This window comes from Xiphophorus maculatus, chromosome 8 (assembly GCF_002775205.1).
Source record: "Xiphophorus maculatus strain JP 163 A chromosome 8, X_maculatus-5.0-male, whole genome shotgun sequence".
Taxonomy (NCBI): Eukaryota; Metazoa; Chordata; class Actinopteri; order Cyprinodontiformes; family Poeciliidae; genus Xiphophorus; species Xiphophorus maculatus.
In genome coordinates, this window is record NC_036450.1 from 26,704,917 (window position 1) to 26,730,914 (window position 25,998).

At 38.7% G+C, this 25,998-nt stretch overlaps 1 protein-coding gene across 1 annotated transcript in view; it reads left to right on the forward strand.

Moving 5' to 3' along the window:
• Positions 1 to 25,998, forward strand: part of LOC102217204 (GDNF family receptor alpha-2-like) — a 119,687-nt gene that overhangs the window by 86,446 nt on the left and 7,243 nt on the right. Inside the window, exons 6-8 of the mRNA XM_023338157.1 lie at positions 14,918 to 15,027; positions 16,051 to 16,191; positions 22,571 to 22,752. Coding sequence (XP_023193925.1) covers positions 14,918 to 15,027; positions 16,051 to 16,191; positions 22,571 to 22,752 — 433 coding nt within the window. The remainder of the gene's footprint in view (positions 1 to 14,917; positions 15,028 to 16,050; positions 16,192 to 22,570; positions 22,753 to 25,998) is intronic.

Sequence of the window (25,998 nt, forward strand, 5' to 3'; positions counted from 1 at the left end):
TTCAAAGAGAACACAATAGCAGCACACAGCAGCGTGTTTTGCTTAGGAAAGCTTAGGGTCTCATTGTCGGTATGGACATTGATGACCATCAACAAGCACTGCAGCAGTTCAGCCTGTATGGAGCAGAGAAGGCTCCATACAGGTTGGTTCTAGTAAGGCTGAGGCTGTGGTCCTAAACTGGGAAAAGCAGCAGTGCTCCCTCTGGGCCAGGGATGAATCTCTGCCTCTAAAGAAATCCGCTCAACTTTCTTGACATCTTGTTTGAGAGTAACGGCAGAATGGAGATAGTTCAATGGATCAGGGCTCTTTGAGTGATACTGAGGGTTTTGTTTCAGTTTGTGGTAATTTACTCATCTGTCTGTTTTCAAGCAGTCCGTAATAATAATAATAATAATAATAATAATAATAATAATAATAATAATAATAATAATAATAATAATAGCACATTGACCCTGACAGTTGGACTGTAGACTTGTCTATCCTAAATGATCACTGTTTTCCATCTACAACTTTCACTACATTGAAATTTTTTTATTTTGAGAATTTCCTAATGTAAGGTGACCTTGACAGTCTTTAGAGGTATCAATATAAAAATATATATTCTAATTGTTATTACCAGATGATGAGGCTTGGGGATCTGTTCAGAATGTTCCCTGGTGGTCAGTGTTTGGCTACTCACTGCTCGTCCCTCTGCAGACGGAGAACCTGCTTCCTGCTCAGGTCCCTAATGAGGAGCTGAAGGGCGTCACGGCATCTAGAATGCTGTCCTCAACCTGTTAACCCAACGACACAATTATGAATAAGTAGACACTGAAGGTATTGTAGAACAGCCTGTCTGTGGATACTAATCTAACTGAAGCTCTGCTTTAGCGGCTGTATTGTGCAAGTTGGATGGAAAGTTGAGGAAATGACTGTGATCTGGTTGTAATACATGGTTCTAAGCTGTGCTAAAATATGCCACTGATAATAATGATGTTGGATTTACCAAAAGTGTCCCATGCAAAATTGATAAAGTATATTGTCTCTGTGCTTGTCCCATAATAAATATTATGGTATGATGCAGGTCTATCTATTATCTGGACGTGCAAAGGGCAGAATTTCTCCTATTGGAGAAATCAGAAACATTGGAATTTATAATCAAGTTGTGACAGTTTAATTTATGGTAGATTTTCTTACTGTGAAGTAACAGAGATTTACAGACATAATTCACCTAAAACTCATCTGTAAATGAAACCTGATGAAACAGATCTGAGAATCCATGCAGGGAATGCAGGCCGGACTTTGAGACGTCCTCACTCAGTGAAGAGAGGAAGCCCTTTTCAAGATGACATTAAACTTTTCACAGTTGATTTAATAGATTTTTTGACTTTGTCTGTCCACACAACTAAAGGAGGGTGATCTGCCAGAAGTGTCTGCTGATTACCTTGAGGAGATGTCTGCAGCACTCCCACACAATTACCGGAGGACTGAGGTGCAGTTGCTGCCTCTTGTGAGCAGAGAAAAAAAGTGTTCAGTCATTACTGAATGACAACAGTTCAGAAAAGGACAATGTGAGAGAATCTGGTTCTGCCTCTGACCTGGAGTTGTCACAGTCATGCTGCCTGCTAAAACTGAGCCACCTTTCAAGGGGATCAGAAAACAATTATGTTTATTCCCAAACTTTACACCAATGAAGTGAAGCATCTCGGTCACTCATGTATGGTAGCGGCACAGAGGGGGAGATGGGTAGATAGACTGGAACCTCCTCTGCAGTGATGCTGCTCTGTTTCGTTGATGTGAGGAAAAAAAACAATGCTCTAGATCTTCTGCTCAGTTCTAACCGTCACTTATGCATCACTTATGCGTCACTTATACATGTAAGATGTGGATCACAATTAAAAGAAAAAAAGTAGCTGATTTAGCTCTACTCTGTACAGTTCAGGTGGTTTTCCTAGCTGTTGTAGGTGGGATCTGTAAATATAGTCATATAGTTGAGCGGTCCCAAACTGAAAAGTAGTTTGACCTGACTGACACCAATGGAGGACGTGGAAGCCATATTGCTCAGTGTGCTATTATTCTTAAAGTTGTTGGGTTTGGAGTTCTGATGGAACCTGGATGCCATTCTGATCTGCAGGGATCTGTCTATTATCTGGACAGATACACAACAGGTATCTGATAAGCACAAAATGATTAATACCCAAACCTAATTTAGACTTTAAATTAATTTCCTTCAAACTTTTTATATTTAAATTAGGAACATTTATACATTTAATAAATATTATTTCCTTTTAATAATAATTTTATTTACATTTAAAAATGAAATTGCATATTGAAAAATATTCATACTATATTTGTAGTAATATTTCTTTTGAAATTTTTAAATGTTTATCTGCATTTGCTTTTTTTCTATCAGATGTAAAGTGCATCTTTGCATCCAAAGTTGCTGATAAACTCTCTAAATAGGTTATTTAGGTTTCTAAATATACAGTATATTCCTGTGCAAATTTTGACATTTTTGTGTAAATTTATTTAGTTCTGCAATATTTAGCCGTGCTGGGCTCCTCAGGATGAACAGTATGTCATGAGGTGCAGTGTGAGGTGGTGAGGCAGACGCTGTAGACCCAGGTAGAAATGAAAATGATGATTTTGATCTTGAGAATAAGCAAACAGAAATCCAAAAAGTCCAAAACCCCGGCAGCACTGCTGAGCCGGAAACAAATGGCTCAACACAGGTAGCAACGGAGCAAACGAATGGACTGACGCTACTGGCTGAGGACATTAGACGAGGACCCGACGAGGAACAAGGAACACAGGTGGAGTTAAATACACAGAGGGTAATCAAGGAAACTAGACACGCCAGGGAACAATCTAGGGGAAGACAGGACAACACGGAGACTCAGAGACACAAAAAACTCAAAATAAGCACACAGAAAAACACAGATCACGACACAGTAATTTTTCTGTTAGTTACAGCGATACAGCTTTGTACAACTTTGTCAGAAAACCATCTCAGTCAGACAGGCAGTCCTGCCTGAGTCAGAAGCTGGAACAGCGAGCGCTGCAAGATGCTGTTCTGTTCATGAAGGTCATCAAGTCAATTCTACAGCAAAACATTTACACAGCATGATGCTGCCACTCCCTTACTTTACAGTTTGGAATGATGTTAGTTTTGCCAACCTTCCCCTTCTTTTTTCCCAATATGAAAATGGTTATTATGACTAAGCTTAAAAATTTTAGTTTCACCAGACTACTAGACATGTCTCCAGAAATGAGTCTTTTTTTGTGTGAATTTACAAATAGGATTCTGGCTTTTTATGCAGCTTTTGAAGTGATGACCTCTTCCTCACTGAGTGGCTTTTAGTCCATGTCAGTGCAGGACTTTATTTTCTTAACAGCTTCAGTGGCATCATCTACACCAGGGATTTTGCTTTTGTTCAAGGGTAGACCACATTCATCTCTGGGAGCCAGAACACATCTCCTTCCTGAACACTATGAGGTCAGGACATTCCCATGGTATTTGTTTAACTGCTTAAACAGATGAACACAGCACTATTAGACATCTGGAAATGACACCCAAGGAGAGTTCAGATGTGGGTGAAAAACATCCAACCTCTAGACATAGTGTCCAAGCCTGATCCTGACTTATTAACTTTAACAGAGCCTGAAAGAAGGAAGATTTATGTTTTTAGACCATAATTTGAATAAACGGTGTAATATCTCCCATTTTTAGCTTTTATTTAAGCTCTGCTGTTGCTTTGTAGCTGGTGATGGGGGTGCAGATCATCAGGGATGTGTGATTTACAGGAGCTGAGCAGGGCAGAGCGGTGCAGCTTGTTACAGTCTAATGAACATCTGTACCTTACTTTCTTTCCTCAGCTGGATAAGCTGCCAACTCCTCTACTTAGACTAGAATAATTAGACTAACGCAACCTTATATTGAGGATTCTTGTTGGGTTTCCTCTGTTCTGGATGTATTAAACGTTGCACAGAAGCCAGAGCCCAACCTGACCAACAAGCAAATTATTTTGACCCAGATGGGGATCTGACCTAAACTCTACCCAACGATGAACCCGACTTGTTATGGTCCCTGAAGCTCTTCTGCAGGGAATCGGTGGGCTTTTAAAAAGGTTTAAGGTGTGATAAATTAAAATGATCAAATTTAGAGGCCATTAAACATGTCAAATTGTGCAATGATGGATGGATGGATGGATGGATGGATGGATGGATGGATGGATGGATGGATGGATGGATGGATGGATGGATGGATGGATGGATGGATGGATGGATGGATGGATGGATGGATGTTGCTCTTTAACTGATGATGTCGTTGCTGTGATTGGATGATGCCTGCAGTGTGTTGACATGTTTGACCTTGTTTTCTCCTGAGCTGTGTGTGAGTTCACATCGGTCTGTTTGGCAATCAGCTCCACCAGTTTGACTCCATGTTGTCTTTAACTAACAGTCCCACAGTGCGCCTGCTAATTTGCAAATTTACATATTTGCATAGCTTATGAGCTGCTGGTTGCCGCTCTTACTCAGCATCAGGGTATTTTGCCCTTGCTCGCCCCTTTTCTTCTTCTCCTGCTCCGGTCACATGAACACTTTGCCTTCATCCTCATGTTAAAAATGTATCTGCTGCTCATCATCGCTCCTGTGAACCAACAGGACACTTTCAGATGAGCACAGAGGAAATGAGACGAATCAGAGGATGTCTTTGTGTAAATTCCCCCTCCCACACACACGCATACACACACTCCCTGAGAGAAAGTGAGCGGAGCTGCTGTGTTACCACCGTCCTCTGTGACCTACAGAAAAGAGGCTGCTATTTCCATCACGCCACCACCTCACCTCAGTGACCGTGTAATGGAGCGCTGCCGTCACTAGATTGGCTCCCTCGCCTTAAAACACACTCATCACCCGCTCCCCGCGCCGCCGCCATCAGCTTTGGAAAAGCAGTTTAGCTCAGCATGCCTCAGCGCGCGGGGCAGAGTGTTTGCATGCACAGCGGCGTTGTTAGAGCGACGTGCGTCGTTTGATGGAGGTCATAAGGAAGTCGATACATATAAATCCTTGCATTTGCCAGATGCGTCCTGATGGAAACTTCCAACAAGTCTATTAGATGTAAAGTTCTTCATCCGACCCTGTTGAAGGTCTGTGAGGGTCACCTCATACCCATTACAAAAACATTGTTCCTGGAGTGTGTGTGATGGCACAGGCTGCACACACGCTGTGCACACTAACCCTTTACATTTGTTCAGAGCACCACACACACACACACACACACACACACACACTGCAGGTTTTCACCGCTGCACTAAATGTCTGCACTTTGCTTTCAATTACACATTCTGGTGAATGTCAATGCATTAAAATGAACTACTGTCATAATTGAAGTTAAATATTTAAGTGGTTGAATAATGACAGGCATAAACACTGGTATGACTCCTTGGTCAGCAGTAATGTCTGTCCACTGATCCATGCTGGGTCTCTATGGTAACCAGCTGTCATGCTGGCAGATGATTGGCGGTTTGTAACTGCATCAGGTGTTAAATCAGACATTCAGCTCAGCTTCAGGGTATCTGACAGCAGATGGACAGCTTTGCATTCTGGGAGAAATGTGTTCGCTGACAGCTCTGCTGGTATCAGCTGAATTCACACACTCTGTCCTGGAAAAGGTAAACAATACAACCACAGCACTCTGGATTTTTTTTATGGTGTACATGCATTTATTTTGTGTTTATAAATATTCCATCATGTTATAATCATTTTTACACTTTTCTAATAGTTTCACCAGCATGTTATTGATCCCGATTTTTCCCAGTTTACCCAGTATGCTCTGTCCTCCCAGTCAGCTTGATGCTGTTTTATCCTCTGCTGTTCAGCTGCCTGTGCTTTTGGATTTCCATTTTAATAACTCTTTCTGTCATTTTATCCTATGTGTATTAGTTCACCGTTACTCTCCAACTTCTTATTTTCCCCATCTGTAAGTTTTACAGAAATACTCATTGCTTTTGTTGACCTGCATGATCCTGATATCAGGATGTTTTAGACTACATGATTTCTTTTTGAACCTGGAAGAACTTGTTGGCTCCACCAGCTCCTTGCAAATCAGATCATTCCTATGCCCATCACTGACCTGCATGCATACTAAGTTTTTCTAAATTGGAACATTTCTTTTTGTCCAGGCCTGATAAAGTCCACTATCTTCTCACATTTGATTCTGATTGTACAAAAGTGGAATTTTATTTTCACAGATTAAAAACCTCAAAGTTTTCCTTGGTTTGGTGTCACAGAAATATTTAAGGAGAGTTCTGCTTCAGTGTACAGGGAGACTCAAATAAATATTTGATGCAGTGTCACTGCATCTAAAATGTAAGTGCACTCAGAAAAAAGCAGCACATGCTGAGGCATTCAAGTGTTTAAATTAGAAGGGAAGGTGTCTCAGAGGTTGTATGTGGCAGGATTCTCAGACTCAGCCTGACTTCTGTTGTTCAGATCAGACAAGTGAATTTGACTTCTTCCTTCTCTGTGACTTGTGTACTTTAACTTTGAGTCAGGAATGTGTGGAGTGCTCCTCTTTTATCTGGAGGTAACCAACATCCCTGAGTCACACAAACAAGAAGTTCTGATTTACCAGCAGGTTGTTCAGGAGCCAATTCATTCTTTAATCATAAATTTGTTCCGTTTTTGTGTTCATGAATATATTACCAGAGGTATTGAATGTTTTTAATCTTTATCTGTAGGAATGGCAGGACCCTCCACTCTTCCATAAGTAGGTCAAAAATAATCTGGGCTACAATCAATGCATTTTGATGCTATTTTAGTCACATCGGTTAAGGATTATCATTTGTACTATTGCATCTCAAAAAAATTAGACTACTGTGTAAAAGTGCAATATTCCTTGCACATTTACACAAGAAATATTGCATAAAAGTTTCACTCAAAAAGTGAAACTGTCATTTCATAGAGATTAAAATATTTCAAGCTTTAATTTTTGTAATTTTAATGATTCCGGCTTACAGGAATAAAAGCCCCCAAATTTTGTCTCACCTAAGACCAATGGATGTTTTAAGTACAAATGTCAGGAGATGTACACAGGTGAGTGCAATTGTTAGTAAAGGTCAGAGGTCGCTCTGGGGAGCGCAGTGCTCAGGCCAACAGTTACTGAAGGCTGTGTTGTTCCTCCATTTCTTGCTGTCCCTTTAAAGATGACAGAGTCAACAAACAACCTTTTTCACAGTATTCTAATTTTGTGAGACACTGAATTTTGGGGTTTTATTATCTGTGGGCCACAATCATAAAAATTACCAGAATTACAGGAAAATAAAACTGTGATGATTCTAGGTAACATTTGAGTTTCACTCTCTGAAATGACTGGGAAAATACTGTATATTGCACTTTTATGCAAAATTAAAACTTTTTAGATGTACAGTACTTGTATCTACTGATGTCATTCAAAGTTGAACAGAATCAAATGTTTCAATGAAATTCCATAGGAAATGAATGCAGGTCATTTTTGACCAACTTAAGGATATATTAGTTATCAGTAATTTATGAAAACATGTAGAACACTGCAGGATGCTCACAAGGCTTCGACTTGGTTTGTAAACAAAAGACTTTCAGCAAAAACATATATATATATATATATGTATATCCCAGCTGTAAAAAATATTACACAGCTCTACTTCTGCAAATTAGATAAGCACAATTAGATAACTTTAAACATACTGTGATCATAATTACATCACTATTGTTGATGCCAAATGAATAATTGCAACATTTCAGCAGGCGTGTCATAAATGATAAATGACGCTACACACTGTTATTGTGGCTGTGTGTGTTCTGCAGTTCACAGTGTGTGTGTGAGCATCTGCGTTGTGTTTATCTCTGTTGTTGCAGGTGTGGAAGTTAAATCAGAGATCTCCTGCTTCCCACCGGGACTTATGAGTTTGGGTCAAATACAAAGAGAAGGAGGGCATCACAACGTTCACGCAAAAATACCAAACACAATTTAATTCATTTTATTTAAAGCATGTTTATTCATGCTGCTTCTAGAATAATGTATTACTACCATATTATGTATAGAATTTATTTATATCCATTTTAACTTTGATATATAAAACTAAATGCCCACAAAAGTACTTTTCTAGTGTTAGGCTTTTTTCCTTTTCTGTTTTTTTATAGAATTCTTCAGTGATAAGAAGCTCTTATTATTAGGTAAATTCGTCTGTTTGGGGTGTTGGCAGGAAGAGAACATAGCTATTCATCTGGATCTTTAAAACAGGTCACCTTAATATCAAAGACGGATTATGTGTTTTTATTGATATTTTTTTCAGATGTGATATCTTCTTTCCTTTGTTGGACTGACAAGTGTTTTCAGCCAGCTGAGCAGATGTGCCCAGCAGCAGGGGGAACAGAACTGAGCCACTTCCTCTGGCATCTCACTAGAAGCATTTAAACAAATCTCTGCAGATTTATCAGTCTGATTTTTCCACCACAGATGTTGATGTGTGACAGACACATGACTGAAGGGAGAATATTTTAACTCCTCTACACACTCTTTGTGTTTGTGTCAGTGTGTGTGTTTGTCAAAACCGGACACAAAGTGCATCAGAGTGTGGTTCACATTTCCTTCTTCACATAAACCTCATCATTCTTCACAGTTGAGTCCACAACCTCCATGGAATTTCATTTCAATAGTCATCGGTTTCCCTTACATCACATGCAACACGTTTCAGTGTTGCCTGAGCAACAGATATAATTTGTGAACACTCTACCCAACAAGTCTGGTGCAACTAATATACAAATAATATGAAATGTTTGGAGAAGAACACCTGACTCTATTAGGGTCTATTCTGAGGTTCTATATTGATCCAGTGATCAATATTTAAAGCCTCTTTAAAGGCTCTTGCTTTAAAGGGGCAGTGTCATGTGTTTCCAGGCAAATTGTGCCATTTTATAGCACAATCAACTATGTTAACTTCAGTTGTTAAAATAATTTCTATATCATACTTGACTTAAAATAAATTTTACTTAATTTCTGTGAATTAACGCATTGAAATTGGGCCTCTGTCTCTTTAAAAACTCCTGCTCTTTCTAACACTCCGCCTTCAGGAAGTCATCACAACATGGCTGCTATACTAGCCCATGAACAATGTTTTTAACAGTGTTGCAAGGAGAAGTAGGTCACACACTTCCAGGAGTAGTTTGCTAATGGCTGCTGGCTAGTCTGAAGGAGCTGAGAGGGGGAGTCCCAGGGGAGGAGAAGTCTGGAAGCTGCAGCTCTGAAGAGGAGCTGAGTCTCAAAGGCCTGCAAGGTCCACCCGGGCATTCAGTGCAGCTGAACAATTGCCATGGAGGGATTTCTCAAAGGTCCATGAAAAAATTTTAAGCAACACTCAAAGTACGGTTTTGATAAGGGAATAAAATAACATGATGTATACAAAAAAGTCTATTTTGTATAAGATTCTTTAATTAGGAGTCAGCTTCAGGACCAGTTGGTCTTCTATCAGTCCAAGTCTCTTCCATCTGCCTCAGTCTGAATGGGTCATCACTTCCTGTCTGGTATCTTTCACTCTGAGGTGGCAGGTTGGCTACCTGAAGGTCGTTCCAGTCTGGACTGGTCTGGTTTAAGCTTTAAGTTGTCAGAAGTGCAAAATTTTGGATTAGTGAAAATGTTGGAGACTTTGTGACTGGACCTGGCTTAATCTATCTAAATAAGCCCCGGAACAACTCCAAGACTGGCTCAGCAAGCGTTACAGCAGTCTTTGGATGGAAGCGTGGCAGACACACAAACACACATACTGCTCTGGTACAGCAGAGAGGGGACAGAGAAACAGAACGGATAGCGTCAGCTTGATCCTATGGGATGGGAGGGGAGGTCTTGGATGACTGTCGGTGTGGTGATGACAGGAGAAGACGGACTGGAGATGAGGCGGAGGCCACTCCACCTCCTGAAACGGCTCCACAAAGAACCTCCACGTTCTTAGTGAATGTCATGGATTTTCTCTCTAAATCTCTGCCACAGTGCAACGACTTCTGGGCCTTTGGTTCTCTCTTGTAGCTTTAATCTTAACTTATTTAAAAATGTTTATTGTTTTATGGATTCCATTCCAATGTCTCTTCAACTCTGGAATTTCTATAAAAGGAAAAGCTTGACATCAGTAGACATGCTAGTTCCCTGGTTTAATTTTCTTACATTTATTAACAAAGTGCTTCTCTAACCTACTGCAGCTGAGCTTGGCATTAGAGGAACAGACAGTTTGGGTGCCACCTCACCCAAACAAGTTGGGAAAAACTGTCACATGGAATTTTAATGGTAAAATGATAAATGGTCTGCACTTGTATAACTTGTATATCAAGTCCAGAGAGCTCCAAAGTGCTTCAAACTACATCCAATCATTCACACACACATTCACATGCTGGTTAAACTACGTTGTAGCCACAGTGGTGAGGCTGCAGCAGCGCCACCCTCTGACAGAGACAAGCAAAGCGGGGATTGAAACTATCAACCCACTAGTTACAGGATGAAGCTCTGGGGAGACAGAGCCCCAAGAAGGTGGACAAACAAAAAAATATGAAAATGTAAATACTATGTTCATATGATTTTTCTGGGATATGTTTTGATTTGTTTTATTTTTTGCTACTCTGTCTTGTTGATTCTGATAAAGTCATCTTGCTTTTATCTTATTTTGTCATTCTAAAAATAAAATTTTTAAGTAACTCTAAGTAGTTTTACTTTACCTCAGTAAAGCTGATCTGTAACACTTTATTTGAAAGATGTGCATCAGTCTGGAAAATTTAATGTTTGTGACTGTTGTCATTCGGTAAATGATGATACTTTTAATGCACAAGTCTTATGCACAGCCCTTCAAATAAAGTACAACCAATAGCTCAAACACACACACGCACGCCCCCCCACACACACGCACCCCAACCAAATGACCTATATGTCTTCACTCAAGCCTGTCAGTCTATATCACTCTGCAGATCTGTAGCCTGTAGTGAACACAAGCTCTGCCATGTGTGTTTAAATGAGGAGCTCTGCCACATGTTGAACATCTGTTTGGTACCTAACACCTGTCCAACCTTCAACATCCCATGTCCTCTCTGGACAGGCTGGAATGCTCCTGAACTGATTCCACCAGGTCTTGTTTCAGACGCTGCCTTTTTTTTTATCTCATCCCATTTCAAAACGCAGAATCTGAAACGGAAGAAAGAAAACACAAGAAAAACTCAAGGCAGCAGAAAGGTACAGATGAAAGAGAAACAGACAAAAAGAGGACAGGCAGTAAATGAAACTGAGCATCTGCACAGTTATTGGCTGTGACGGTTTCTTGTGCATTAAAATATGCATCATGTAGAGGATCCTGCAGGACACACATAATGGAAATGCAAATAATCTTCTGAAATACTGTTTGAATCAGCCCTTATTTCCTGAAGGATTTCGAGCTCAGGAGAGTTTTCTGGGCATCTGTTCCATAGTTTTATGTTTTGCTCAAGGACTTCACACAAAAATGAAGCAGATTTCAGCAGGCTGAGTTGTTTCTCTACATGCATCACATAGACGGAAGCAATAAACATACAATGTAATCATGATGATACATTTCGACAAGTTTTGTTTTTGTCTCACATCCTGCTAAGGCTGTATTGAATCTTCCTTTTTAGGTAATTGTGAGGAATGTCAACTCTGCAGGAGTTTCCATACTGCTAACTTTTCCTTCTGTTGGTGGTTTGTTGGATAAATGGTTGTCTTCCAGGTTCGAGTTCTGATTCCCAGCCAATATGATAATAAGATGAAATGATGACTTAATCCAGGTTCAGATACACACCTGAATTTCCAAAGGACCCACATTTGTGCTCTCTCAACATTTTTCTCCACAAGACTTTGAGTCGTTTATACAAACAAAATTGTTGAAGGATCTAACAGGTGGTCACACCCTAGCTAACTAAAACCAAATTTTTATCTACAAAGTGCCAAAACTCTGCTGTTGGCTAGTGAGAGAAAGACGCAGGGAGAAACATCAGAGAAAGGCAGCACCGGAAGATCTTTGAAATGACAATGAAGCTATTGCCACTGACACTGGTAACAAATGTAAAATCACGGACCTGACACCAGACCGAAGACAACACCAGACACAGACGATGTCAACTACATTCCAGATCACACAGCCTGACCAGAGGTACAGGTCATTCATTGTTTCATTTATGAAGCTGAAGGTGACAGCAACAACACAAACACCAGCTCCTTCTGCCAACTCTGTCCTCTTCCTCTGTTTGGTCCTCCTCACCTTCATTACCTCTTGTGATTTCTACATTCCCATCGATTACTGGTTCAAATTGAAGAGGATTAATGATGTTTTGGCTGGATGGAACTAGCACAATCGAACCTTGGATATGCCATTTACCCAGAATGCACTGCAGAGTAAACAACATGGTGATGCCTGTATGACAATAATTTATTTACATCCATAAAAACCAAACCGCCTATAGTATTTTTTGTATTGTTTTTACATCTAAAATAAATATTTCTCAAATAAAGTTTATTGTTTCCCTTTAAAGCCTAAGTGATGAGTAGATGTGGCCCTAGTCACCATGACAATCTAATGACAATCTAAAATAGAAAGCTTGGAAAAGATTATCACTTTTTTGTGTTGCATCTAACATTTGCTTAAGTAGAGTTTAATTTAAAGATAAACTTTAGTTTGAATTTATTTAACTTATTCTTGAATTGTGGTCAGGGAGGGGGGTCTGTGCACAAAATCAGTGCAAGAACCGCAAATGGCCCCCGGCCCTCACTTTGAACACCCTTGGTATAGACAATAAAACCATGAAGTGCTAAATGTTTTTATATCTTGAGGCCAATATAAGGGATTTTATGTAAACCTTGGAGGCTGGGACAGTTTATCAATATGAAGTAACTGTAATTAGTCGCCAGAAAGCAAATATTGAACAACCCTGAAGGGCTGCCTTTGTGTGTTTTAAACTTTATGCCCTTTTCTGCATGCCATCCAACGATGCTATTTTTAAATAAATCCCATCCTCATGTCTCACCAGCTCACACATAAAACCCAGAGTGAGAAACAAATGACTGCAGAGGTTTAATGTTGTATGTCCAACATATGGCGTCCCATCAGTTGAGCTTTGACTGCAGCTTATTTATGGAGATCATTTTGGTGATTTTTTCCCTCTACAGCAATTTAATGTCACCCAGTAGATCAACACCAGCTGTTTGTTGTATATTTAGCTGCTAACTGAGGTCCAGCACTATTCTGAAGCCATTTTTATTGTTTATTTGAATATTAATCATTTACCCAAGTACTCCATCTGTTTATATTCTGTTAGTATGCAGACATACCCGTGACAGTTAAGGAAGTCTAATCATATTGTAACATCTAAGGATATGTTAAAAGACCTCATCTTTTGTTAGTTATTGCCCTGTTATACTCCAACAATGTCACAAAACAACTACTTTCTAGTCAAAGTTAGACCTTCAGATAAGGGCAACGTTTAGAGTCAGATAACAAACGATTCAAATGAAGCAGAATATCTTAGCAGGGTTTAGACATTATTCTTTTAGGTGGAGATGTCCTGATCCAGTTCAGATGTTTCTGATGTACCAGGTTGTAGTGCGAACCTCTCCAGGTTTCAGTTTTTTTATTTTTTTATGTCAGCTGGTTGTAATTCACCACCTGAGTTTTTCTACGTAGCTCTGCAGCTCATTACTGAAGATCTTATTGAACTATCCCTGATTAATTTATTGTATGACACTGAAATAATTATATCTTCTAGTATTGATAAAATTCAAAATGCTGCTGCCAGGGTTCTGACTAAAACCAGGAAGATAGAACATCACCCAGTTCTGCAGTCCTTCACTGAGAGAATAGACTGTAAAATACTGTTAGTTTATCAATCACTGAACAGTTTAGCACCATAATACATTAAAGATCTGCTGATGTTTTATCAACCATCCAGAGCTGAGAGGTCTGGAAACAAACATGGAGAAGCAGCATTCAGCTTCTATACACCACAAATCTGGAATAAACTTCCAGAAACCAGCTGACAGCTGCCTTTAAATTTAGACTAAAAACCCACCTGTTCAGAGTTGCTTTATAGCCAAAATAAATGAAACATTGACCAACATACTTGATGATTTTGATGATGGCACTGATGTAATGCTTGTTTATTTCTTAATTGTTCACTGTATGGTGTTTTTTTATGACTTTTTAGTTTGTGTTTTTATGATGTAAAGTACTTTGAACTGCCTTGTTGCTGAAATGTGTTATACAAATAAACTTGATTGATTTATTTCAAAGGAAAAAAAAACAAACAAAAAAAAGATTCAATCTGTACTGCGAGGTTTTTGTTATAATATAATTACAATAAGGAACTTGCTTCAAAGATTCCTACTGTTTGATATGATTCAATACACTGATTTCATAAACATTCATGTTTTATAGTATTTGTTTCTAATTTTAGCTAATACTGAATAAGTTTGAGACCTTCATTAACCCTGAATTAGCAGGTTTTATCTGATGATTGGGTTGAATCAGTTTGCTGGCACCATAGACTCGTGAAGAAACACTGCTGACTCAGGTTTTGTCTCAGTTACATAACTAACATTGACTGGCTCCATCAACAGAAATGATAGATCTCTCAGAGGGTGGCGCTATACACACAGCATTCATAGAAAACCACGAGTCAGATCAGGAGTTGAAGAAGAGGGAAAACTAATCATGGGAAGATTAGGCATATCTGCTTGTTCTGATCCACTATTTCTGAAGTCCACAGTCCACCTGCCATCTACCTGGACGTTTTAGCACTTCATGCTTCCTTCTGTTGACGGACCAAGGCCATATCAACCCCTCCCATTATCATTTCTCCATGTGCATTTCATTTGTAGGTTGAAGACTGATATATTTTTTTCTGGCTACTGTAGGTCTCGCCTTGCTGATTTCCACATGAACTGCCAGATGACATCTCACACCGTCACCAGCTGTCCCTATGACAACTACATTGGCTGCCTCATGTCCTATGTGGGCCTCATTGGTAAGGCTACTTCAGATTGCTGTTCTTCAGGGGATGAGACTGAAATGAGACTGAAGGCGTAGTCTTTGGGTGAATGGTTTCCTGCTGGGCGGGCCCATTTCTCTGAACGCCCCCTTCCCAAAGCCACAATACAGACAACCACATAAAGCTGTAAACATGAAGATACCAACTTCACTGTCATTCACTACACATGATGAATAGCAACTACATGCAAACAAGTAATAGGAAACAAGTTTATGTTGTAATAGATGACTCATCTTTGCCATGCTGAGCATTGAGTCATAGGCTATGTTCACACAGCAGGTATTGATCCCCAATTCTGTTGAGGTGTGTAGTCAGAGTCATGAGCAACACAGACTTTCATAACTCTAATTTTTTTTCAGTCATTGTTTATTTCCAGATTTACCATGTCTGGCTTAAATGTGAATTAACTGCAACATGGCTTTTGGGTACATGTCTGATTTAGTTCCACATATGGAAGTGGCTCAAATTGGGGTTTTTTAGAGGGTGACTATATCAGAATTGGGCAAATCAGTCTGTTGTGAAAAAGTTGCATTTGGGCAGGAAATCTGAATTGGACTGCATCATGAATGTAGCCTTATTGTCCAGATCAAAGGCCACCAGCGCAACAGCAGACCAGCTCTTCTATCTGACTGTTCCATGCCTGAACCAATCAGTCAGGAAATTGAACTTTATTGAATCAGGAGGATGTTTGACAGATTGATTTAGCTTTTACAAAAACTTCAGCATTCTTGAGGTAAATATGAATAATGCTGCAATTTCTGATTACTATTTTTGCCATCATTCCTGTTCCCCAGCTGACTATTATCAGCCTAATTCCTCAACCATTTCTTGATCCTTTAGTGTAGTTTTCACAGACATATTGGAAGTGATTCATTTGTTCTCTGTGAATGATCAGGTGCTATTATTCCTAATTTGTTAAAATCCTCTTCAATTTTCTTCCTGGATAATCTTCATCTCAGTTATCATCCCCCTTCCTTCCGGTGTTCTGTCGAAACACAGGCTCAGACGTAACACCGAACTATAGCGACAACAGCCCCACCAACATCACCATCAGCCTGTGGTGCACTTGCAGGGGCACAGGTCATCAGGAGCAGGACTGTGACGCCTTCCATCGGGACTTCACCCACAACACCTGCCTCAGTAAGTCTGTTGCTGGGTATAAACCAAAACTACACAGAAAAAATGCAGCACAAAGTCATTAAACAAAGACTGAGTGAAAACATTTTTATAGAGAAGTCAGGATTACAGTTGGACAGTTCCTGTACTTAGCAGCTAATGAACATATTCTTTACACAGAAGAGTTGCTGAGAATACAGCTGGCTACCTATAATTCACATTCCTTTTGTAGCTCTAATTAGGGTTGTAACAATCCTTCGATTGATTCGAGTACCTTGATTATTAAAATTCCTTTAGGAAAATTTATCTGCCTCGAAACTTCGTTAAGTTATGTTTTATTATTTAGCGCACCGTGTTCCGCCAGGGTCATTATTTGTATTGTGCAGCGCTCTCACTTCCACCTATAAGTTGTTGACAAAAGCTAAGTGTTCGCAGCAGAAGGTCAAATTTTCAAGTTCGGTCTTAGAGGATTTTATTGATTGATGATAATGTCCAGTTTAATATCCCAGCTGCCCAGGGGCCGGCGTTCAGAGCAAAGGGCGGGGAAGAGCGCTGCAAGTGTATTTATACAGGTGAGCAGATAGACTGAACAATGCAGGGGCCAGGCTGTAGTTGAAAATAAATTTCATATCATGCCGGTTCAATAAATGGGTGGCAGAGCGCATCATGGCGGTACATAGCTGGTAGATGTGTTTCTGTGTGTGACAAACGAAGGTGTCAAATCCTGTCGCTAACATAAACACAAAAGCTATAAATGTCTGGGCAAGATGAGAGTTCATCTATTAAATTGACTGAAGATGAATATATAAATTATAAGCTAGACAAGGGTATTTGTGAGCATGCCTTTTTATTATTAAACTGAATATAATTTTAGATTTTTGTATAACTTTTCTTCAGGTTAACATAGAAAGTGAGCTGTTATTGCTACAGGTTAATTTTGTAACCTACAGAAAAGTAATTTTTAGGAAAGCTCAAATATGGAAAATTGGACTGATGTTGAGCAGTTCTGTCTGTCCAGCTCCTCAAGCTCCATCACAACATCAGGGGTTTTATCATCCAGTCCTGTCACGGTGACGATCATAACACAGCTGTTTAACCTGCGGGAGGCAATGGACACCCAAACCTCATATAGCTTATTGGTGATGGATCTGGCGTTGTTGATGAAATGACTGGGCAGAGCCAGTCTGTGTGGTTTACCCCATTTCTGTTTGCCGTAACTCCTCAATCTACTGAGTCGCAGAGGTGTGATGGTAAAAACCTCCTCGGACAAGTTTTGCTTCATTGACTGTCGATATTTCAACATTAATCTAGTCCATATTAGTTCTAAAGACTCCTCTCAATTCCTAAGACATTGTTCAGTTCTGTTTGAGGCTGATATATCAGGACACAGAGCAAATAATGGAGAAGAAAGGTCAGATCAGGTGGAGGAAGAAAACCAGAACTGAGACAATGTGTTCAAGATCCCAAGACACTTTCTCTAAATATCAGTAACCTAGCTGCAGCATGACCTCTGGGCCCTACATCAAACACCAACTGAACACACTGAGCAGCCACGCTAACTGGCTGGACGAACACGGATCTCTGAAATGCTGAAGTGTTTCTCACAGAACGGGTATAAACACTGAATGCAATCAGCGTTTTTTAAATTAAAGAGAGAAACAATTTTCTATAGGAATCAGGTATGTTTAATTCAATCCAGTTTAATTCAATAACACTTTATTAATCCCAGAGGGAAATTAAATGTTGTAAATCATATTATCCAATTTTCTTCAAAGAACTTTTAAAGATGAGAGGAGTCACCAGAAATAGTATTGCTACAGCAAACAGAAGGATTTTATAAGCAGACTTTGCAAACTCTGGAAATCATCATTGTAAAATATTAAGTAAGTATAAAAGTATGAATTGGGACAATATGATTATCTGCTCAGATATCATACCTGCATACAAAGTGCTTCATAGCCTGGCCCACCACCTTCAAAAGAGTGTGTTCAACTAAAGTGAAAGAGCCATGATACTTTCATTGTAGGTGTTTTGAAAAAAACCTTAATAAATTATCAGCTACTTTACATTTGACCAGATTTGACCAGTCAGAGCATATAGGAAGTTTAGAGCCAGAAGGAATCATTTCAGATTGAAGACAGGACTTGGCAGCAACTGTGCAAATGTTTGAAGGTGATCTCTCATATAAGATCCTTATTAGAATGTTTTGAATTTAACAATTCAAGACATTTAATTAAAGATCATTGTAAAGAAAAGCTAGAATAACAAGTTGCAAGAGAAATTAATTTTCCAACATGCATACAATGTGCGCTCACATACAAGTTTATGGACAATTTGGAAAGTTTCATTATGTCGTTTTATCCAACTGTATTAATGAATATAGCTCAAATTGTGGCAGAATAACAAGATGTTTGCTTTGTTGCTGAAGTGCACTGTGCTAACACACTGTGATACTATAAAAATATATACACTCTAAACGACGTAATAGAATAGAATATATTTTGATTCTTGAGGAGAAATTGCTTTTTTGCAGACAAGCTACTCCATCCCAGGTGTAAATGTTAGTAAATATAAATATAACCATAAGCAATATAACATTTATATAAATATATATGTACATGTGATATTGTAGGTGTTTTAAAAATGACTAAATATAACATAAGAACATCAATAATATATAATACACTCTAACCCTGGTTTAACACTGCGCAGCCAATCCTGACCAGCCTGGTATACACTACATGCTGCTCCGCTCTGCTGCGAACCCCAGAGGTTCTCCAAGAAGCATGCATGAGGAATTCAAGATCACACGATAAAGCCAGTGATGAAAAAGGATGAGTGGTGTTACATAAATATACTGCAGATCTAAAATTCCAAAAAAAAAAATTTCTGTCCATTGCTCTCACTTCTTCTGCCTTGACAGATTACTTAGGTTTTCTGAATAAAGTAAATTTATTTTTTGGGATTATGTGTGTATTCATGGCTATAAATGATACATTTTGAGTGCTTATGTATAAATGTAGCCATATACTCATTAATATACCTAGGATTTTAAGAAAATGTAGTCTGTCTTGGTTAATTCTTTTGAAAAAACAGATGTTGTGCTCATTGTCTTTCCTGTTGTTAGATTGACTCAAAGCTTGTTCTGGCGACAGGCAAAAATAGAATCAGTTCTAATTTTGCTGCATAGAGGTGCAGACAAAGTGTGCAGACACTAACTGGCAATAACTGGTGAATAATAATTTGGGTGTGGATGTGCTTTATGCTGCTCTGACAGTCACTGATACACATGTTTATTTTCCACCTCTTCCATGAATCAGTGTGGATAAGAAGGCAAGATAATGTTGGAATTTCAGTTCTGTCCATCAATCCTTCATCCCACCAACCTCATCAACAACTTTCCCAACATAAACAATTCTACTGATGAATTACTTCCCCACTAAATAGCCTAGCTCATTTAGATAACTAAAGAGTCTCCTTTGTTTTATTTCTCTATTTATTTATTTTTCTCATCATGGTTCATTCCACGTCTCCACCTGCCTAAACGGCTCCTCCAACACCTTTATTTGACATTCAGGTTTGTCCTTCACAGAGCTGGACAATGATTATAATTGGCTCCTCATCCAGGTTCCTCAGGGTCGTTATGATAAAATAGATCAAAGACACCAGAGACTGATTCCCACCACCTCCACTAACCTGACCTTTGACCTCTGTGCCACTCTCTCTCTCTCTTTTGTAACTTTCAAACTTTGATAAAATGTATAAATGGTCATAGAGGTGGGACCCAACCAGCAGAAATAAACATGCTAACAATAACATCAGTGAAACCTGTTTTTTATTGCAGAGTGTGTTCACCAATCCTCAAAGTAATAGTATGAACAAAAGATGACAGACTGCTTAAACACAACTGGATCTAAATTAAAAGAAGTCAATCCGAGGAATGAAACCACATCTGCATGTTTAAAAATAGAATGTCCTCCAAGAATGTTTAAGTCAAATAAGAACCAAACAGAACGATCCATCATTTACAAACCAAGACAAAATATTTTAATCTGATCCCAGTTCTTTTTTATTTAAAACACAACATTTCCAAACCCCATTATGAAATCTCCATTTCATAAAAGGAAATGGGAGCTGCACCATTTCGTGATTGTGCAGTCCCGAACTAATAATTTGTGCACAGACCCCCAGGAATGTTTTGTCTGCACTGTAAAAAAATTCTCTTATTTACAGTAAAATACCAGCAGCTGTAGTTGCAGTATACTGTAAAATCCATAAAAACATGGTAAAACAGGCTTTTACTGTAAATTTAAGATGTTTTTTTTTATAGTGTGTGCACACCTCCTGGGAAAATGGTGGCGGTAAGTGATTATTAAAAAAAAATAGATGAACTGCCACATTTTAGGTCCTCAAACTCTTTGCTACAATTTTGTACTATTGCAGTTCAAACTGTCTATTGAAATTCTGAGAGGCCTATCAGTTCCAAACCAAAATAGACCAGTTGAAAACCCAGCTGCTGTAATAACCCAGCTCATATGTACAGCATATGAGCTGTACATACGCTTCTTTAACATCAACTATTAAATATCTACAATATAAATGGAACATGGGCTCATTGTTATGAATCCATCACATTGCACGTCACAAAGGCACATTGGCAGTTCAACTTTTAAGGGTCACAAAAACATTCACCTCTTAACAATTAAAAACCACCTTACTTTGAATAACTGTTTAGGGTGTGTGTAGCATCCCTCATGAACTTCCTATGATGAGCTCTTAAACATGCACTGAATGAGGAGCAACAGACCTTCAGGCTGGGCCAGGCGCTGGGTTCTCTCTTCTCTGTTCCTGCTTTCATAATGCAAACATCCACAGAAATGATCTGAGTTTGTCAGATATTTTACTCTACCTGCTATTGTTACCTCAGCAGTTAGATGTTGTATATTCAGTCATTCTGCTACCATCTTAGGAACCCTCTCCTCTGATCGCTTTGATTCCTATTGATATTGATTCCTTGGGCATCACTATATTAAAAACATGACATTTAAAAAGCAATGAAAAAAATTGAGGGGGTTAATATTGATTATCAAATGTTTATTTTTTTTAACTTGTATTTTTTTGTTTAAACAAGTTCAAAGACTCTGAGGAAACTGACTAGTTTCTTTCCCTCAATGTATTTAGTGCTCTAGCACTGTACATGTCAGTGAGGTTTTCCACAGTGACCTGAATGTTACATTAACACTAGAACATGTCAGGTGCTGCAGAGAGATGTGTTCTAATGCAATATTAACTTTATCTCAGAGGACTGTGATCATCAATCTTTCACTGAGCTCTTCAAAGTAGGTCACAACGTGTTTTCTGCACCAGCCGTTGGATTCCACAGCCTTAAATTAGCTGAAGGAATACCTTTACCTCATGCTTGCTACTGTATCAGTTGCAGTTCAGTGATTTTGGTGTAAGTTCATGTATGAATTTATTCACTGTATATCACAGCTTCTACAGTTGAAACCAGAAGTTTGCACACACCATAAAAAAAATGCACATCTTTCTCACTGTCTGAAGTTAAATCAGACCAATCTTCACTTGGTTCAGGTCAGCTAGAATTATCACAATTATTTCAGTTTGCAAAATGCCAGAAAACTTTTTCCTTTAACTTTCTTTAAATTCAGAAGTTTACATATGTTCGGTCAGGGATAATATTCTTATGAACTGCATTACTTGAGTCAAATCTTTTTGGTTTAATTTCATAAACCTCTCAAAGATTAACTGACACATTTAAGTCAATTTGGACAGACCGCTGTGCATGGAAGGGTAAATGTAATGTGCAACAATGAATAAAAATCTCATAATTTGTTTCAGTTTAAATATGAAATGTTGTTTCATATTGCCATCTAAAGTATCTCCAAAGAATATCATGGATGTATCTCAGACAGGAACTGCAACTAAAAGTCTTTATGATGTGAGATAATCTCTTCTTTTACTTGATTTAATCTAAGTAGCACAAACAACAGATTCTTGTGTCTGAATGTGGCCTTTTCGATTTTGATTTGCATTAATCTCCACATCATTAGTCTGAGTTAACATGTTGTTTATTTCCAATGACTGATTGGGTAAAAAGTTTAAATCAGTTTAAACTTTTTTGACTTTTTTGGGTTTTCTGTCTAAATAGATACAATTCTTGGAAAGCATTACTAATGAAAGCTTTCTGATGGCTGTTTGTGTGTGAAATAGAGGCTGGAAGTGACGCGTTCAATGTGTCACGGAGAGCAAACAGTCATTTTATTGTCACAGTGATGTGGCTTTTAGCATGAACAAGAAGTGATGAAAGAATATTTGTGGTGCAAATCTGAGTGTCTAATACAGCCAAAGCTTTCTGAGCACCTCTCTCTGTTTGGCCTCTCAGAAAATGCCATCCTGTCATTTGGTTATGGATCTGAAGGAGCCACTCCTCCTGTAACCGAGCAACCATCCACTTTCCTGCCACCTGATCAGCCCATCATCTCCAAACCGGCTCCCTCTCTGCACGGCAAGGCCATCAAGCCCGTAGACACTGCCTGCATATTCTCCACATGTGCCAACCTGCAGGTGAGTAAAGAAGCTCGTCTGATGCATCCAAAGCTTGGAGACCAATCAGTGGTGAAATCAGGAGGATCTTCTTCCTCTCTGGACTGCTCTCATAAGGAGTCACCACAGCTTGTTAGTGTTCTATCATCAGACAAAGAACACTTTAACTTCGCAGGATGTACCATTTATTTGACTACAGTAATCCCCAAATGAAGAGGCACGAGAAAAATGTACAGCAGCTCCATATGAAATAAGAGTTGAAGGTTCCTGTGAATCTTAGACTCTATGTATGGAGTTGTGGTGTGTTCACACCCAACAAGTTTTGAGTGTCTGACGCGTCTGATTTATACATTCAAAGTTTATGTGGAGGCACGTTTCCAATGTGTCCGACGCTTCACATAGACTTTGAATGTAAACCAGATGCCTGATGCTCAAAACATGTTTGGTGCAAACGCACCTTTAGGATGACTCAAATGTGAGGCTATCGCTCTGACAGTGGAAGGCTGGCGTACATCAAATTATGAACAAAATGGCTGAAAAAAAAGAGTCAAAGGGTTAAAGTGGCCTAGTCAAAGTATTGTCCTTTAGGCTGATTTAACGGATAAGGAGTGTCCGTCCACTCTTGTAAACATCAACTAAACAATAAATAATAAAGACATTTTGTGGTTCCAAATTTTTCTATAATATTGTAAGAGGGTGTTTTTTTTCATTAAAAAATACTGTTACTGCAGCACTATAAGTTGCCTATTCAGTGAAATATGACACCCATAATAAATCCTGTGTTGCTGGTCTGAGATCACATATTGACATTAATATAGGAGCAGCCATTGTTTTCTGATTCTCAAAACCTTGGAACCAAATAAATGAAACGGCTTATTTTTATTCTTTACAATAAGTTCAGATAACAACCTCGGTGTCCAAGAGGCAGGCTCACAAAGCGGGTTCGTTTGCTGGTGTAAATCAGGTTTACACTATTCCACTGCGCTAAAGCTGTTCTATTTGCTCAAGAGATTAGAAAAAGAAGAAGCGTGCCTGTGTATTAGTTGAACAGGCTCCTCTGATGGTCTTGTAAAAGTCCTCTTGATGCTTGCAAATCAAATTCTTTTTTTATTTTTTTTTTTACCTCCGGCTCTCAAATATCCTTTTGTCCACAGCAGATTGATTTGGAAGGGGCTCCCCCCTGTGGGCTCGTCATTAATATTTCACAAAGATCTGATCATGAAGTTGAATTGGGTGAACCTGAAATAGAATATGAAAAGAACACAGACTCCTCAGCTCATGATGTCATTGTCCTCAGTAATTCAGAGCTGAGGATTCTTCACCACACACTATTAAGATAATCATTTTCATTCTCGTTTCTTAAAACAAGAGTCTTATGGTTGTCTGATGTTTCTTGTCTGATATTTGTTTTCTCAGGAAAAGATCCATAGTGAGTTTGAGGCTCAACTACCAACAATTAATTCACAAACATTAACTTATAAAGCTTATGTAGACTAAATTGTCCTCATTACTTTAAAAGTGTTTAAAGCCTACAGTAATCATTTACTGGGTTTGCAGTCAGTGTAAGTACAGTTCCAGGCAGAGTGTCAATGCAGTGGCTGTTGGCTTTCTGAAATGGGTTTTAAAGCAGGAATCCATCATCTTTTTAAAAGTGAAGGTCATTTCAAAGGCTTAAAGGCCTTACCTCACTGCTGTGCACTTCTTCCTATGTTCTGTGATTTTGTGACAAAAAATAAGATTTTGACTTTAGATATACAGTTAGTGTGTGGGTTTCTAAGAAAGTCAATAAATAGAGCGCAGGGAATGGCAGGGAATCAAAAGTAGCTGGTCTCTTGCCCAAGGTCACCAAAAGAGGGCAGTGTAGTTGAAGGAAGACTGCCATGCATGTTGCAGCTTACTGGCTGTCTGCCATTAATGTCTGTCAGTAATGAAAGCAACTATTCCTACTGTTGCCTGGATACACCAGTGGCTGTATGAGAAACCCATGAAGATGGAGCTAACTAATCAGCTGACTCATCAGAATCAACTTGGATACGTAGCTAAACCCAGACAGCTCCCTGTGCTTGGAAAGAAGGTTCTGTTCTGCAGCAGCATTATTTTCCAAATATCAAAGCATGAATGTTTTCACCATCTGGCTAAAAATATAATTAGGAAAAGTGTCTTTAGCATGCTTAAGTTTGTTCAAACTCAAATGTAAGATTTTTTTCATGCTCAATTATTTTGATTTGTTTTCTTATTATAAATTATTATTATTATAAACTGTTCAGTGATTTATAAACAGTATTCTAAAGTCTATTCTCTCAGTGGAAGGACTTAGAACTGGGTGATGTTCTCTATCCTCCTGGTTTTAGTCAGATCTCCAGCAACAGCATTTTGGATCAGCTGCAGCTGTCTGAAGTGTGGCTGAGCTAACTTCTAGGATTTTGCACTACCATAAGCAATGAAATGTTGTCCCTGTAGCTGGTTTCCATTTGGGACAGCTTCCTGGTGTGTTGGCAAATATGTAGAAAGATACAGTATATATTATGTAAAATATTGTATTGCTTTTCCTCATATTGGTTACGTACTGAGATACTAGAAAGCAGCATCAAAATGTGATCCCATGCTTCAGAAGCAGTTGTGGTTTCAAGCGTTGTGCTCCAGGTTAATCTGAAATTCTCCATTCTCTTTCTTTAGGGCTTGTAGTTGAGTGTAGAATCTTGACACAAATCTTCCATGTTTATGACAATCAACAATAGTTTTTTCAAGTAAATAACACTTTTCAGCATTCAGTTGACTAATTTTAGGCGTAATGCATATTCCTAGATAGCTTAATCGAGTAGGAGCCCATCGAAATGGTTTGATAAATGCTGGTTTTCTCGGCTCACAGGCACTTAAAGGCATTTCTGATTTTCTGTAATTCAACGTATAACCACACCAAATTTGTTGATACAGTCATTTGCGGCCACTATAGACTTTACATATAGAGAGACCCACTAAACATTCAACAACACTAGAACTGTGTTCTGCATGCAAGGCGCCTCATAGAACATTCAACAGTCACAGACTTTGTACCCTGAATTTTACAAAGACACTGAAAACATTTTTTAATGTTTAAATATTTAAATAAATAAATATCGGGAATGAAAAATGAAAAATATTGTAAAGATGTCAGACAGACTCACTATATGATGGGATTGATTTCCTGACCCATGTTACAAAATGTTACTTTTATATTTTTGGACTGTTGCATCCAAACTACTGCAAGCCTTTTTCTCATGTTTTTTT